The sequence below is a fragment of the Bipolaris maydis genome, assembly GCF_028858645.1.
Source record: "Bipolaris maydis strain C4 unplaced genomic scaffold PSV08scaffold_6, whole genome shotgun sequence".
Classification (NCBI taxonomy): domain Eukaryota; kingdom Fungi; phylum Ascomycota; class Dothideomycetes; order Pleosporales; family Pleosporaceae; genus Bipolaris; species Bipolaris maydis.
In genome coordinates this window covers 850,107-866,766 of record NW_027093862.1, presented here as the reverse complement: position 1 = coordinate 866,766, position 16,660 = coordinate 850,107, and the positions used below count along the sequence as shown (strand labels likewise).

Here is a 16,660-nt window from a genome sequence, read left to right as displayed (position 1 = left end):
AAGCAAAGAAGAATGAAAATCAATGACCGTTGAGCATTATCTAAGCGTAATTCCCGATGATCCTACCGTGCCTTGATTTTCTTTTCGCCCACCCCCACACACATGCCCCTTGGAAAGGTGAAGACGCGGCTAATATAACGTGTACATATAGGAAGCAATCCACTTCTTAGCAAGCCCTATACCCAAATTAGGCGCGCGCAAAGAGGGATTGTTTTGCGAAGGAAATAAAGGGAGAAAAAAACCGGGGGGGTATATAGCCAGGACTCTTATTCCTATAGACGGACGAAAAAAAAAATCAGCCCATCATTGTGGCAAATTGGACCTATGGTTTTTTCCCCGCTTTCCATTGATCAATATGTTGGACTGTAGGTTTTGTCGAAAACGATACGAGGCTCGTTTATCACTTTATGAGAGAATTGGGAACAAAACACCATGCCCTGGGGACGGACGGGTAATGATCAGCGCAAGGGACGATGACCAAAACAGATTACGCGTACGGCCGCTTACGAGGCTGACAGGAATAAGCTGGAATTGGTGATTGCAAAAAAAAGCGTTACCGATGGTTTGGAATCGATACTTGGCATTGGGCAACATGTGGTTCAAGGGCCAAGTATGTTTGCCTTGAGGGGCCGGATGATATCCTCGAGCGCGCCGAAAAAGGTTGGGGGTTTGGTTGCTTGGCGAACATGTGGCACATGCATGTGAAGGTATTGAAGGGCAAGAACTTGGGCCTCGGCGCGCGTTACTCGCACGTGGAAAGCATCTTCTTGAGCACGCCCATCAGGGTGCCGTTTTCCAGGGCAGCGGCAACGCGCTCCTTGTCGCCCAGCTGTTTGTTTACCTGCTCGTCTGTGCTGTGGGTGCCCTTCTTTATGCGGACATCGACGCGAAAGCGCGGGGGCAGGGCCTGCTCCAGACGAACACGCACGCCTAGGCCGATGACGGTGGCCAGCGAGCAGTGGGTAATGGTTGGGGTGATTTCGACGACGACGGTGCTGATGTTGGACAACGGCGAGGCAGGGGGCAGGATGTGGATGTCGGGTAGGTTGACGACGGAGAGGGAGCCAAGGGACAGCGGATGCTCAGGGTCGCAGATGGTGGAAATGAGGTCTTTCATGCGTGGGGTCAGGCAGGCAGGCAGGGGCAGACAGGAAAGAAAAACTGACCATAGATTTCCTGTTCGTCAATGGGGTCGTCATGTGTGTCGTCGCTGTCCGAGTCGGCAGGCGAAACAGGGTGGTCCAGGGGGTCGAGGAGATATGTGTAGCGGGGGATCAGGTCGTCAAACAAGCCAGAGCCGGGGTGGTGCTGCCTCTTGCCGGCTGCATCGCTGCGGCGCGAGGGCAGATCCGAGGGGTTTAAGATGGTGGGGTTGGCGTTGTCCTTGTCGAGCTCCATGGCGCTGCTTTTGGCGGGGTGGTAGCGGTGGTGGTGGTGGCTGCTGATGCTGATGCGGGTGCGAGGGAGGGGATGGCGATGGCGATGGCGATGGCGGCGGTTGTGGTTGCGGTTGTGTGTGTGTGTGTGTGGTTGCTGCAGCGCCTCGGTTGGGCCGGCCATTGCAATCGTCATTCGGCATATTGGAGTATGTGGGCAGCAGCATGGCCCTGCTTGCCGCCTACCCGCGCAGCCTGCACCTGCTTAGCAATTGCTTTGTTACACACACACACACACACACACATGGACATGTACGTAACTGTCTGTGTAAACGTCTGTCGACGTACACATACATCGTAGACCTTGCATGTATGTTTCCAATCTCCCGCAGATTACCCGCGAGCAGGATGGGATGCAGGGGAGACGAGTGTGGGGTGGTAGACCGTTTGACTAGTGTCTGCGCATATCGAGTGGGCGTTGTCTTGTCCTTTCCAGGTTATGGCCTGGCGGCTGTAGACAGACACGCACACACGCACGCTCTCTTCGCATACACCCTCTTCTTGCTACGTGCGTATGTAGTCTACGTGCGTATGCTGCATTGCTACTAGCAGCCGTGTATACCGCTCGTCGACATGACGGGCCCCCACCGGCGAGCATCGGCAAGACCCGACGTTCGTCGCCCCGCAGCCTGAGGCTTCAAGGCGACGAGCACCGAGGGCGGGCAGCGGTGAATTGCTCGGTCGCCTCCCGGGCCACGGTTGACCCAAATCAAAGGGTTTCTCGTCGTGTTTCCGGACGCCTGGCCTGAGACGGAGGCAATCTGAGTCTCTCGTGTTGCTGCTGTCGGCTCCTCCCGCACTCTGGCGGAAATGCTTCCCAATCCGGTAGACGGTCAATCACAGGGCTGGTACCACCGCGTGTTCCTGAGCGGCAGGGAGATCAACGCCAGAGATCAGCGCCGCCCCGGTGAAGCCAACAAACAGCACAAGCACAGGAGTCGTGTCGTGTCGAGGCGAGTCGAGTCGAGTCGTGTTAGCAGCAACCGAGACGGGAGTGCTATCGCTGCAGTGCCATGGACCACGGCGGGTTGGCTCTTGGATCGAGAGGCCTGCAGCTGCATACGACTGCCACCTGCATTCCTGTGCCTTCGATGCGCCTTCGATGGCTTGCCGGCGCCGCCAGTCGCCCGTGGCCGCCACCACTACGACGACGACTACCGTGGCCATGATACCCACCAGCATCATAGCCACTACCACCCGCCTGTCAGACGAGCCTCTGCTTGGCAACGCCCGCACTGCAACCCCGTCAGCCAGGCCGCCATGATTCCCAGCGACGATAGACGTACAAACCCTGGGAACCAGGATCCCGCCATCCCCCAGCCCCTCCAGCTGTCTTGTCGCGTGCGGCGCAAAAGCACTCGACCCGCCAGTCTGGTTACTGCTCTCGGTCAGCCATGGCCTCTCCTCCCCAGCTGCACCTGGGCCTCTTCTCCCCCCCCCAGTCGACTGTCCGGGGTCTCGTCTGCTGCGTGTGCACGCAACTGCAACTGCTCCTGCTCTTGTCCTGCCCGCTACACTACTACGTGTGCCTGCTTGGTGGCGGGCTGGCGGCTCACGGCACGAGGGGCGCCAGGCCCCCTTCCTCGTGCGCGACTGTCGATGCACATGGTTTGCAGGCCTTCTCGAAGTCTGCTCGGCCGTGTTTCGCTTCGCAGACGCAATGGTCGTGTTCAGTTCATGCGCTGCCATGCGGCAGGCCTGTCTGTCCATGTGTCCATGCAGACTACTTAGAGCCCTCTACCAGGCCCAAGCCGCCCTTCCCCCATGCGGCGTAGGCACGTCGAGGATTATTGTTTTATGCAGGCTGTGCTGATGGTGATGCGTCTGCCGTTAGAACCTTGCAGGCGACTGCGACTACCATGCCATGGCCCAAATCAATTCGCCGACAAGTGCGGTGCGCGACATCGACACCGGCTCAGCCTACGGCACACGACGGCATCTCGCCAGGCCCAGTCCGCCCGAGGGCTCCTTGGCCTGCCCATCGAGTGCGCGCCCATGGAGATGGCACCGATCCTGAGGGGCCCATGAGCAAGGCAGCGAAGCGACTGTCGGTACACGGCCCTATGCCCAACCCGGAAAGGCGCCATGTCACTCTCGCCCTGTCTGTGGAAAGACGGGCGTTTCGCTTGAGCTCCTGACAAGACGCTGCCAGACCTGCCAGCACGCCGCCAAAATGCTCGTACCCCTTTCTAGCCGGCTAGTACTGCTACCACCACTACCTACTCTGACCGCACCGCCTCTAGTACATGATGGTCCCCCGGCTAGGTCAAAGTCCTCGTCATCGATGCCAATCTCTTGCTCCCGACGCTCCCTCGCTCGCTCATGCTCGGTCCTGCTGCAGAGACCCACCCACCCGCTCTGCCCATGGCATGCCATGGCAGCAATGTCCTGGTGAGATGAGCATTTCACGCTTGCTCAGGCACCAGCTCTAGCCCAGCCAGAGAGGCCATCTTCGATTCGACTACATGCATGCGCAGCCTGTCTGCCCTTAATTCCCCAATCGTATCATGTCATGCACACTGCTGGCCATCTGTACAATCCAAGTCGTCGTCGTCGTCAAGTGGTCGGCGCCCTAATGTACTTTTTCTGGGCAGTCCATCCACCGGATGCGTCCCGCCACCAGCAGCCTCTTCATCTTGCACACGAGCCTACGCGGACAGCCGGAAAGATTTTTGCCTTTTCGCCCGTGGTTTGCTGGACATGAGCGGCACCCGTCCCTGTGTGTGCGTGTGCGTGTGTGTGCGTGTGCGTGTGTTGCGAGGGCGTCTGTGCCTAGCATTCGCCCGTGTGCGACAGTCCTCTTGCTTTGCTCATTCATCATCAGCTGTCAGACTCTGCCTTGCCCCCCCGCCTCCGCCGCCGCCGCCGCCGCCGCCGCTTTTATAGCAGCACCAGTTCCCGGCGGATCGCGAAGCTCAAAAGGTCCACACTAATACCCGTCGCTCAACATACGTGATACGATTCAGATAGCAGTAGTATCCAACGGGCGCCGCCACCCCTGCTCCCTATTGCCTCACGCCCCCCACAGCACGGCAGTTCCCTGTGTCCGCAGCATCTGGGCAGCGGACGCTTGCGCTCACGCGCCTGCAGCTTGGGCGCCCACACAGAGACGCTATTAGTGTGGTGCGGCTCCTGGATCCTGCACGTCGCATACCACCTACCCCTCGTCCGCCTGTTTAACCCCTTCATACACAGCGAACCACTTGGGGACCACAATACTCGAGCCTTTCAGGAGATCCATACACGACAACGCCACCATTGCGCGCGTGAGCCACGCTGCGAGCCCGCTGCCAGTGCGTCGTCGAAACCCTGGCATGCCAGACATCGTCTCCACCTGCCCTCCCTATGCACCTGTTGCTGCTCTTCCTGCCCTGATCTGCCGTATAACCTAACCACGCCCGCGGCACTGCGGAGATTTCGCGAGCGCTATACCATCGTCAGTCAACAACCTGCACCGTCTGTCTGTGTCTTTTGGCGGTTTAGTTTCTACCCCATTCTGCACAAGGCCCTTCTCTGTCCGCCAGCAACAATCTGTCCCATTCTGGACCCTCCCCTTCCCGTTACCCCGACCTTCTATTGGTCGCCCGCCCGCAACTGCACACAACATCACCACCTTGGTGGAGAACCCACGACCCCGCTGCCCGCAAACCACCGCGCCAGCTTCCGCGCTTCCACTCTGGTCTGCCCTGGCCTTGACCGAGAAACATAATGGCCCCAGAGACAACTGGACGCCCATTACTGCCCCAAACCGCCCAAATGCAGAGCTTCACTTTTGCGCCGCCGACGCTGGCGCCGCGCGAGAACCAGCGCAGTAAGTTCACACATACACACACACACACACACACACACACACACCGCCCTATATGATGGGCGCAGAAGAAGAAGAAGAAGAAGAAGAAGAAGAAGAAGAAGAAGAAGAAGAAGAAGAAGAAGAAGCAACTGACATGGCCCATGTAGATTATGTATTCGTAGATGAACACAACAGACACAAGCGCTTGAAAGGTGTGATTCCATCGCCTCACCCGCCCGTGTTGCTCGCGCTCGCGGAGAATGGCATGCGCATGCTAACGTGATGCAGTAATGAGAGCATGCGAAGGCTGCCGCAGACGCAAGATCAAATGCGATGCCGCTACGACGAATGCATGGCCTTGCGCTGCCTGCATCCGCCTGAAACTCAACTGTGTACCACCAACAGTCAGTTACGACAAGGACTACAACGGTTCCCAGACTTTTGATCTGGAACCCAAGCCGTTGGAGTATGCTTCGGATGTGCCGTCCCAACATGAATTCCAACGGCAACCATCCATGACCCAAGCCATGCCTCATCAAATGCCGCTTTCCATGGCCGGTGCTGCCCAAGGCATGTATCAGCCTTCGCCCTACGTGGACCAACAGTCGCAAGACCAATGTCACTATCAGCCCTTGTCGCAGCCTCAGGTAGTCCAGCAGACAATGGGCTATGCTCCCCAACAACCCTACCCACAAGCATCACCCGCACCACCAACTATCTTGACTCCACCCGAGTCAGAACCTCACTGGCGAAGCGATTCTGCCTCAAGCTTGTCTGAAGCTCTGGGCGAACTCAAGATAGACCACACCGCTGTCGGTAGGTTGCATCAAAGCCTTTTGCAAAGCACAATCTCCAAGTTGACAAAAAATGCAGCACCCTATATCACAAACATGAAGAAGGCACTAGCCGAAACACCAGCTCAAGAAGAATACGAGGTACAATTACCACAATCCGTCAGCCTGGACCACACCGTCCGCATACCACCAGAAATGATGCCCTCGGATGATCAGGCTCTACAGTATTTTGACTATTTCTTCACCAACGTACACCCCTATTGTCCAGTCATCAACAAGGCCTACTTCTATCAGCAATGGCACAGTGCGCCAGACTCAATCTCGCCTCTCATGCTCGAGGCCATCTTTGCCTGCGCTACGTTGATGCTCGGAGACGTGGACGAAGGCAACAAGTGGCTAGCGCTTGCAACGAGTCAGTGATCTTCTGTTTTTGTTACTGACTCGCTTTACTGACTATAGTTGTAGGGCACGAAGAAAGTTTTAGAGACGTATCGCGACTCAGCACAATGCAAGCCATGACTCTTCTTCTCAAGGCTCGCGAAGCATCGCCAAAGCGCGGGTACTTTTGGCGCTCCTGGATGGCTGCTGTCAGCCTTGTTACAATGGCAAAAGACTTGGAGTTGCACGAGCATTACGACATTCATCAAATGGGAAAGTCGTGTGGCTCAACTCCGCACGACTGTGTTGCAAAGACGAGGGTGTGGCAGATGTGCATGGTTTTTGTGGTAATGATTGGCGGTCCGCAAGGTAAGGCAACCTGTTTCGAATACTCGACTCAGAATGCTAACGCAATCTTCACAGGTCGCTATGATTTCGGTGTTGACATTGACACTGTCGATTTGGAAATGCCCAGGTCAGTTGCTGGACAGGATCCTGCAGAGGTCCAGGTCGCGCGTCAGTTCGTCCAGTTTTGTCGCGTTGTCAGAAACGTTTATCATTCGGCCTCGATATTCAAAAAGCTAAAGAAAAGGACACCGGACTGGCCATTGGACCCTATTTTCGTGGCTCACAATACCGACTTTTCCATCTGGCTTCGAGAATTGCCCGAGGATATGCAGCTTGTCTACCCCCAGGATGGTTCAGCCCCATGGATCCCGTCTCACCATGTTGCAAACATGCACAGCTATCACTACCTGGCCACCGTAATGCACTTCCGACCTCAATTACATGCGGTGTCTGACTCGTATGACGGCATATGGAAACAACATATGCTCACGTGTTACTCAGCTGCCAAGAGTCTATGCAAGCTCCAGGAGGCTATCCTCAAGACTTACGGCATGCCTGGTCTGTTGTGCGCGGTACGAGGCATCAGCTTCCACATCTATGCGCTGCTCACCTGCACCATGCTTCATCTAGTAAGTTGCCTGTTACAAGTCTGGTACGCGCTCACTAACAAATATAGGTGGCCGTGACCTGCCCTGATCCAGACATCAACCACGACGCCAGAGAATTTTTCGTGAGGCACATGCGCGTTCTGGAAACCATGTCACCTTCGTTCCCAATGCCCGAGATGCAACAGCAAATCAATAGCCTGCGCCAAGCCTTCTCGGCTGACTGCTCCAAGCCATTTGAGCTGAAACCATCGTTTCCCTTTGGAAGTCCTCAGGTGGCCCCGCAAACGAGCCCCATGAGCCACCAAGGCTCTTACCGGTCTCGTCACGCAAGCCATTCATCGCCGATGGAACAACCAGGTCAGGTCAACTACCATGCACTTCCCATTACTCCACCAATCTCGGCATCCGACCACGGATCAAAGGCTGACTCTCCAGTAGCCCAGTCTTTGGTCATGATGGCTTCGGGTCAACGTGCGCCTCAGTCCGCATCTAACTTGCAAATGCCGGACAATGTTCAATGGAATCCACAACGCATATTTGAGTAAGTTATCCGGTATTACGAAGGAGCTTGTGCGCCATACTAACGCAGTGCAGTCAATGGAATGTTGCCTTTGGTACGCCCCCTCCTACTAGCGCCTCTTCCCAGTCTTCCCCGCCGCTAAGACCCACTCCTTCAGGAACCAGCTACGACATGCGACAGGCGCAGGAAACCATGCAACCCGGCTACCAGATGGCCAACACCTCTCCGCAGTCCAGCCACATTCATGGCGCGTCTGGTCAAATGCCGCCATCGTCGACTTATAGCAACCCTGCGCCCGTTTACGTCACTCCAACCATGTGGCAGGAGGCCGTCACCAGTTCTTTACCAGATGGCCTCAAGCGCAGGTGGGATAGTAACTCTATGCCGGACCAGTCCATGTACAAACGATCGCGTTGATACGATATGAGAGTATGTGACAGATCACATTACTTGCACCAGGGCCTATCAGAAGGAGCTTGATGAGAGCAAAACAAAATCAAGGGGACAGCAAACTACGTACGGGCACGGCTAGGCGATTCAATACTGGATTTTCCCTGCAAAAAGAAAAAAAACACAGGAAGATAGATTTGTTGCACGTGTTGACCGTCGATTACACATTCCCTCAAGACTGCTGTGCGGTCCTACGGGATTGTTCTCTGCCCCCAAAAGCGGTTTCAGACAGCCATCTTAGCTTGGCTACAAGCCATTCTATTGGATTGCGAATAACAGCCGAAGCACTATGCACACTACGACACAAGCGCGGATGTACGATATATTGACCTTGCACTATACGCAAGCACGACTGGAATAATGAATAAGCAGCGCTATTGGCAGAATTGAGCGTTAATGCTCTTACTGTAACACTAAGTACACTGGCTAGACAAGAAAAAACCTTTCTCAAGTTGTCGCTACATTTACACGGACCTTCCTCATTCATCGGGTTACTTTGTGTGATATCCACTTGTCGCATGGGCCCATAGCCATGGGGGTATTATGATAACCTCAACAATATGGCGGCTCAGTTCATGAAGCACTCGGGCCTGGCGGGAATGTCCCACGGACTTGTGACAGGCTGGAACTCTGTCAAGATTGATACTTGGATCAATGGGTGTCCCAAACGGTCTCCACTTGATCCTTCTTGTTTTGTTCCAGGATGCAAGCAAAAGCCGTCTTAGCTACCAGCTTGGACAGGCAACAAAAGCCATCAGTTTCCATGTATACACATGCGTTATATGCCATTGTTTATTCCGGCCACTATCCATATTACTCGGTTGACGAAGCCAGAAGGCCGAACGTCTGCAATGCGCCAATGCGCCAATCAAAAGGCTTCATGTGGGGTGCAGCAGCATGGTGGCTGGCCTTAAGTTTCCAACCTCCTTTCAGACCTATTGTGGAAGGAGTATAGCTGCTGTCGACATCAAGTCTGATAGGCCAATATGAAGTTGGAAATTTGACAGCCATTGGACAGTCGGACCGCTATTCATTGCACGTTGCCACAAAACCCTGGCCTGGTTAGTACCGGCAATCAAATCCGTGGGCTTGTTGAACCAGGTTTCGCAGTACTAGGCAATATCGAGCACACCCACAAGGCTGGGAAAGATCCCGAGGCTCAACGGTCTAGCGTCGATGTCTGTGGCAGGAATTCGGCATGTGAAATCGTTGCCACGCACTGACTGGTAGTCGACAGCGTCACCCTTGCAAGCAGGGCCCTCTGGACTAGTCGACACGAACCGCCTTCATAATGTGGAGAAGAAGGCGCTAAGGAATCAAAAGGATCAATCTCGACATGGGAGGGACGGGTGGTAGTCAACGTACGCTACTGCAGCGTATCACTGTACATGTACATGTGGTGTACGTGTGAGCATGCGGTTATCAAACCTAATACACGCAAAAGTTACATCGGCGAATGCAGCTAGCCCACAAACCGCAAACTTGCCCATGCACTTCCCTTCCCCCCTCCCCCCCCCCCCTCCCCAACTTATCGCACCAAGGGTTATGCATTTCTATTACCCTTTCCCCCATCCCCCCACAAAATCTTGCTGCCTCTTCGCAGGCGCGCGCAGGCGCGCCCACGCGCCCAGAAGGACCATACTAGATTTGCAAACCTTAGTCCTTCTTTCCTTTCTTCCTTCCTTTTCTATAATCCCAGCAATCTGCAACTGCCCCCGTCCCTCTCTTCCTTCTCCACACCCCTTGGCCCCTGGTTTCATCGCTCTTTAGACGAAAGGACTAACCACATACCCACATTTTTTTACGCTGTTGCTCTCGTCCTGAATAACCCCACCGGTAGCAATCACGCTCGCTCTGGTCCACACACCGACCACTCCCATCGATACACGCCGCTCGACTCGTTCGTACATTCTGCGTGTGTGCATTGAGTCAGTGGGGGGCTTGGCATAAGAGTGGAGAGAGAGGTCTGTGGGTAGAAGGGTTGGGTTGACTCGTTGCCGATCTGGCGATTGCGCGACTTTGGTGCTGGCGGAACCGCCCACCCACCCCGGCTTACAAAACGCATCATGATCGTCGTTTTTTTTTCGAAGCAAACAGAATAGGAAGGAAGGGGGGAAGGGGAGGGAGGGGGTTTGAGGAGGGGCAGCGGCTGCGACGGGCGCTGTCGGCTCGTGTGGGAGCCGCCGGATGAGGGCTGCGCGGTGGGTCGATTTCATGACTCTCTTCTTCGTTTCTCATCACGAGGTGTATGTTTTAAAAAAAAATGGCTAAAATGCGCATATCTTTGTATCCAAGTACTATATAATACAAGAAAAGGGCCGGTTTCTGTTTTGGAAGGGCCCGCACTTGTGTTTGTTCGTGTTATTTTCTTTCTCTCTCTCACACACTCTTGCTCTTCGCATGTGGGCCCTTTTAATCTTCTTGTACCAAGCTTTTTTTTATATATATACGAACCCATTTTGCTTTTTTCTTTTCTTCCCTAGTGTTTTTTTTTTTTTGCTCACTTTCAACAACGACAATTGGAAATCACCAGCAAATAATAATCACATTCCATGTTTTTGACTTTATCTACCAACAAAAAAAAACAAGTGCCCGAATGAATTCTTTTACAGAACAAGTTTTATTACTTAGGCCTTCGCCCCGTTTTTTGCGGCGCTACTTTTCTTAGGGGGGGGAGGGGGGGAAGGGGTTTTACTTTTCTCAGCCTAACTAAACTACATACGTCACCACACCAACTTCGAGTTTTCTAGAATAGGTGTAATATTAGCTAAATATATACAAATCTCTTATAAAAAATCGTTTGCAACTACTTCTAAAGCGTGCATCTAGCGCGCTGTCGCGCAGTAGAGGAAAGTACTCGTCTCCCTACAGCTATCTTACAAACCTCAAGAAAAATTTTCAGCGCACAGACCATCTAGATTAATGCCAACTCAGAGAGATCAGGTAGAACTCGAAGGTAGCGATCTAGAAGCTCGAGTCCAGCAGGACATAGAGCGAAGCTCTAGTATAGAGCAGAATAAGAAGAAAAGATCAGCCTCTACTACTAGCCTAGAAGAGGCTAGTAGAAGATCAAAGATGAGCGCTACTAGCTACACTCAGGAGATCGACGAGATGGACACAATCGTAGTAGAAGTACAAAGAACCCAAGGGACTCAGGAATCCTCGCGCCCTAGGGATAGCACACCCCCCTCTACAGTAGATGACCTACCTGCCGAGCCTAATAGACCCACACACACCCGCACTAGAAGCAACTTCTCGCCTTTTATTGGCTCAACACTAAGGAATCCTTTCGCTAGCCAAAACAAAACACCTAGGGCTACGACAGTAGAAGAGGCCCTCGAGATAGCTAGAAACCTAGTAGTCCAAGCAGCTAGTCTAGCTGAAAGCAACCCCTCACAGCAGACTAGCCTGCTCGACCTAGTAGAAGTCTTTAGAGACTACACTGAGACAGGCCGAGTTAATAAGAAGAACGCAGCAATTCTAGGAGATCAGATCTCCTCGCTTTCAAACGTCTCTAAGGAGCTAAGAGACAAGGTTCGCCGCCTCGACAAACCTACCCCTGCACAACCAAACCAGCAGGGTAATAGACAGACAGCTGCTCCTACGCAGCCTATATCGTACGCCGCAGCTGCAACAGCAAATAAGGAGCAACAGTGGACTACTGTGCAGAAGAAGGCACCTCAAAAGGCTAAGCCTAGCCTAAAGGAGAGGCAGCTAGTCCTAGTCAACCAAGGAGGCCCTGCTGCCTTTGACGCCCTCAGGCTAAGAAATGCCTTCAACCAAGCCTTCACCTTAAAAGGAGGGGTGCAATCGCCTGTAGTCGCCTCAGTCACGCTATCCTCAAAAGGGAATAAGGTAGTCACTACTACACCTGCCTTTACAGCCAACTACCTGCTAGAAAACCAGAGTATCTGGAAGGATCTAGTAGCCTTCAAGGTAGCTCAGCCCATTACCTCGTGGTTCAAAGTAGTCGTCCATAGACTACCTACTAACCACGGCCTAGAGGTAATCAAGGAGGAGATTGAGACCTTTAACAAAGGCCTCAAAGTAGTAGGCACCCCTTTCTGGCTCACTCCTGAGGCTAAGAGAGGACAGCAGAGCTATGGCTCCGCCTGCGTCGCCTTCGCAACTGAAGAGGAGGCTCTAAAGGCTATTAGAGGAAAGCTCTATATTCTCGGAGAGAGCCTGAGAGCAGAGAAGCTACGAGTTATTAACAACTTAAAGCAGTGCTCTAAATGCCAAGGTTTTGGCCACCTTGAGACTAGATGTAGTAGAGTAGCCTGTCAGATTTGCAGTGAGGCTCACCACACTAGCCTACATAAATGCAACTCCTGCCCTATAAAAGGCAAAGCCTGCGTACACACTATCTTTAAGTGCGTTAACTGCAGTAAGCCTCACGCGGCAAATAGCTCTAGCTGCGATATTCTTATAGCTAGGACTACTAGGACAGGCCCTACTAACTAGGATGTTAAAGATCCTACAAATAAATGTTAATAGAAGTAGTTCTGCTACTGAGAGCGCGCTAGACCTAGCTATTAAAGTAGACGCCAAAATCGTCGCAGTACAGGAGCCCTGGCTACTCAAGAGATCCTCCTACTCAAGCACTAGATCTATCGCTCACCAGAACTTTACTCAGATACTACCTACCCTAGAGGACTCCTCCTTAAGGCCTAGAGTACTCTTCTATATTAGGAAAGATCTAGAAGTAGAGGTTATTCCTTTTATTAGCAACGATAACGACTTTCTAGCTATTAAAGTACTAGCCTCTACTTCTAACTTCTATATATATAACATTTATAACGAGAAAAGCCTTCTAGAAGGCCAAAATAAGACGACAATCCAGAGGCGCCTCCTACAGGAGACTCTACAACCTCAGTCAATCATCCTAGGAGACTTCAACACCCACCATCCTAGGTGGAGCCTAGAGGAGCGCAGCCCTAGTACACTAGCGGAGGAGCTAGTAGATTGGATAGACGCGCAAAATCTCACTCTACTAAATACTCTAGGGGTAGGCACCTTCTTTAGGTCTCATATGCGGAAAGAGAGCGTACTAGATCTTACTTTTGCAACCAATAATATAGCTGCTAGTATCCAGGACTGGCAGACTATACCTAAAGTAGGATCTGATCACCACGCAATACTATTTAGTACCTATACTACTAGCCAGCTACCTAGTCAGCTGCCTAGCCAGCTGCCTAGCCAGCCAAAACAGTATAATACTAAACGAACGGACTGGACGATTTTCAAGGAGACGCTAGGACAGGAGATCAAAGCCCTAGATCTAGAAAAGCGACTGTCGACACTACCTCCTTATTCAAACTACACCTCAAGAAAGCTTATTCTAGGACAAAATATCGCGCTAGAAACTAAGCTAGATAAGCTAGGAGAAGATCTTACGAAGGCTATACAGAGCGCACTAGAAAAGTCAACTCCACTAGTCAACCTAAAGCCAAAGACAAAGCCCTGGTGGACTAGCGAGCTAGATAGCCGTAGGAGAGAACTAAGTAGAGCCTATAGAGCCTACAAGAAGGAGGTAGAAAAGGAAAATAATAGCTCTCTCTACCAGTGGAAAAGAGAGTATCTACGTACGAAAAATGGATACTTAAAAGCTATTCAACGAGCTAAGCAAAGCCACTGGGAGGCCTTCCTTCGAAAAGACTCACCAAAAGAGATCTTTAAAGCACTAGCATACACTAAAGATAACCTTAGTACTCAAATACCTACTATTAAAGGTAGGGAGACGTTTACTGAGAAATGCAAGGCTTTTAGAGAGGATCTCTTTCCTCAGCCTCCTACGACAGCCACCCCCTCCTTCCACACCTACAGGGGAGACAGCAAGTGGACCTGGCCTACTCTAACAAAGGACGAACTCTCCTTTGCCTGCTGCAAGGTGAAGGCTACCTCACCAGGGCCTGATCTGATCAGCCAGGAGGTGATCCAAAAGGCCTACCTAGCGCAGTCAGAAGCCCTATTTAGGATATACTCCACCTTCTTCAATCTAGGCTACCACCCAAGGTGCTGGAGAAAAGCAAAGGGAGTTATCCTAAAGAAGCCAAGCAAGCCTAACTACTCGATCCCTAAGGCCTATAGAGTTATCTCACTCCTAAACTGCCTAGGCAAAGTACTAGAAAGACTAGTAGCTAGAAGACTAGGCGCACTAGCGGAAACAACAGATCTACTCCACCCCTCTCAACTAGGAGGAAGACTGAAGAAATCCGCTATCGACGCTGCGCTACTCTTCTATAACAATATACAGCAGCAGAAAAGAAAGCAGAAGATTACTACTACTATCTTTCTTGATATTAAAGGAGCCTTCGATCATGTCTCAAAAAACAAGCTCCTTGAAGGCATGAGAGATCAAGGCCTCCCCTGCTGCCTACTAGCCTGGACAAAGTCCTTCCTAGAGGACAGAGTACTGCAGCTGTCCTTTGACGGACAGACTGAGGAGCCGCAGGAGATCTCGACAGGTACCCCTCAAGGAAGCCCAGCCTCGCCTATCCTGTTTCTGATCTACTCAAAGCCACTATTTAAGGCGATTCAGACTAATGCGAATATCTACTCCTCCTCTTATATAGACGACCTCCAGATCTCTATATCAACTACGTCAGTAAGAAGGAATATCAAGCTACTAGAAAAGGAGATTCAGAATCTATTCAGACTAGCAGGGGAGTCAGCTATCCAGTTCGATAGCTCAAAGACTGAACTAGTAAACTGGACAAGATCTAGAAAGGATCAAGCTAGAGTACTTACTCTACCTAATCAGGAAATAGTACAGTCTAAGGAGCTAGTTAGATGGCTAGGTATATACTTTGACTGCAGCCTTAAATTCAAGCACCACAGCTACATTAGGAACCAGCAGGCTAGCGCAGCCTTCCACCGCCTTAGCAGGCTAGCTAACTCAAACAAAGGCCTCTCGCCTAGAGCAGTACGACAGCTCTACCTAGCCTGCGTCACCAGCGTAGCTGACTACGGCTGCCAAATCTTCTGGAGAGAGCAGCAGACAACGCTTAACCAAAGGCAGAAGCTGCAGAATCAAGCCTGTAGGAAGATCCTAGGCTCCTTTAGAACCTCGCCTGCTATACCTAGCGAGGTAGAAGCAGCTCTCTACCCTCCTAGGATTAGGCTAAATAACGCCCTACGACAATACGCCTTTAGAGCAAGAAAGCTAGCTCCTAGCCACCCTCTTAATATCGCTATCAATAGCAATCAAGGCAAGCAGCTAGAGCGTATTACTAGATCTATCTCAACAGCTCTATCAGAAGATAGCGAGAAGATTCAGCACTACGCCTCTATGCCCTGGAGCGCTACTACGCCCTATAGGATTAATATATCTAAGAAATCAAAGGAAAGCGAAGCAGAGCACCACAAGGAACTACTAGAAGACGAGCATCTTCTTTCTATCTACTCAGACGCCTCAGCTACAAGCAAAGGCAAAGGAGTAGGAGTAGGAGTAGCCCTCTACAAAGGAGCTAGCCTTATAGCTCAAGAAAAGGCTAATATAGGATACAACCAGCTAGTCTACAACGGAGAACTAGAAGGTATTACCCTAGGCCTAGAAAAGGCTGTTGACCTAGCAGACGACTACCTTGAAGTTAGAATATATGCAGATAACCAGGCTGCAATACTCAGACTAAAGACTGCTTCTGACTACCCAGGGCAAGAGTGGCAACTCAGATGCACTATAGCAGCAGAAAAGCTACAAGAAAAAGGCATATTACCTACCATACAGTGGGTACCAGGACACCAGGGCGTTATAGGAAACGAGAGAGCAGACGCGCTAGCAAAGGAGGCGACAAAGCTAGATCCTAGCTCTAGCAGGACGAGCCTAGCTGTAATAGGCACACGAATAAAGCAGCTAGGCGAGCGAGAGTGGCTTAGCTATCTAGGACAATACGGGAGAAAAGCTATTACTCTAAATCCTACTACTTACGCCGCAAGGTACAAGTGGAAGACTAGAAAGCAGATTGCTACTCCTCCTACTAGTAGAGAAGCCTCTAGCGCCTTCTATCAGCTTAAGTTAGGTCACTGCTATCTACGAGACTTCCTATTCAAGCGAGGAAAAGTAGACTCTAAAGTTTGCCCCTGCAACTATCGAGCTACTCAAGACCCTGCACATATCCTCCTTAGCTGCACGCTATACAAGGAGGCTAGGAAGAAGATGCAAGAAACTACAAAGGACCCCCTATCGCTAGCTTTCTTACTAGATACTACAGTAGGCGTACAGGCTACTATTGCCTTTATTAAGGAAACTAGGGCTGCAACGCAGGCCTGGTATAAAGGAAACCTCGACAACTAGGACAACACCTACACTAGGTGCCTTCGCCCTACACCCAACT

The 16,660-nt window shown here is 51.8% G+C and overlaps 4 protein-coding genes across 4 annotated transcripts; 1 reads left to right on the top strand and 3 right to left on the bottom strand.

The window, feature by feature from the left end:
• Window positions 1–640: 640 nt before the first annotated feature.
• PSV08DRAFT_39753 (uncharacterized protein) lies at window positions 641–1,527 on the bottom strand. The gene is made up of 2 exons (XM_014225941.2): window positions 1,167–1,527; window positions 641–1,110 (listed from the first exon to the last, which is right to left on the bottom strand). The coding sequence occupies exons 1-2, from the start codon at window positions 1,396–1,398 to the stop codon at window positions 743–745; spliced, it is 600 nt and encodes a 199-aa protein (XP_014081416.1). The 5' UTR covers window positions 1,399–1,527; the 3' UTR covers window positions 641–742.
• A 746-nt stretch (window positions 1,528–2,273) lies between these two features.
• PSV08DRAFT_350948 (uncharacterized protein) lies at window positions 2,274–2,603 on the bottom strand (the record flags this gene model as incomplete). The annotated part of the gene is made up of 1 exon (XM_014225940.2): window positions 2,274–2,603. One exon carries the CDS (start codon window positions 2,601–2,603, stop codon window positions 2,274–2,276), a length of 330 nt encoding a protein of 109 aa, XP_014081415.2.
• Window positions 2,604–4,832: 2,229 nt separating this feature from the next.
• On the top strand, window positions 4,833–8,291 carry PSV08DRAFT_389553 (uncharacterized protein; the record flags this gene model as incomplete). The annotated part of the gene is made up of 9 exons (XM_066093498.1): window positions 4,833–5,247; window positions 5,394–5,438; window positions 5,515–6,042; window positions 6,100–6,432; window positions 6,486–6,767; window positions 6,822–7,375; window positions 7,423–7,895; window positions 7,949–7,968; window positions 8,032–8,291. The coding sequence occupies exons 1-9, from the start codon at window positions 5,145–5,147 to the stop codon at window positions 8,289–8,291; spliced, it is 2,598 nt and encodes an 865-aa protein (XP_065949210.1). The 5' UTR covers window positions 4,833–5,144.
• An 846-nt stretch (window positions 8,292–9,137) lies between these two features.
• PSV08DRAFT_389545 (uncharacterized protein) lies at window positions 9,138–10,548 on the bottom strand (the record flags this gene model as incomplete). The annotated part of the gene is made up of 3 exons (XM_066093497.1): window positions 10,116–10,548; window positions 9,457–9,608; window positions 9,138–9,259 (listed from the first exon to the last, which is right to left on the bottom strand). The coding sequence occupies exons 1-3, from the start codon at window positions 10,538–10,540 to the stop codon at window positions 9,138–9,140; spliced, it is 699 nt and encodes a 232-aa protein (XP_065949209.1). The 5' UTR covers window positions 10,541–10,548.
• Between the last annotated feature and the right edge of the window lie 6,112 nt (window positions 10,549–16,660).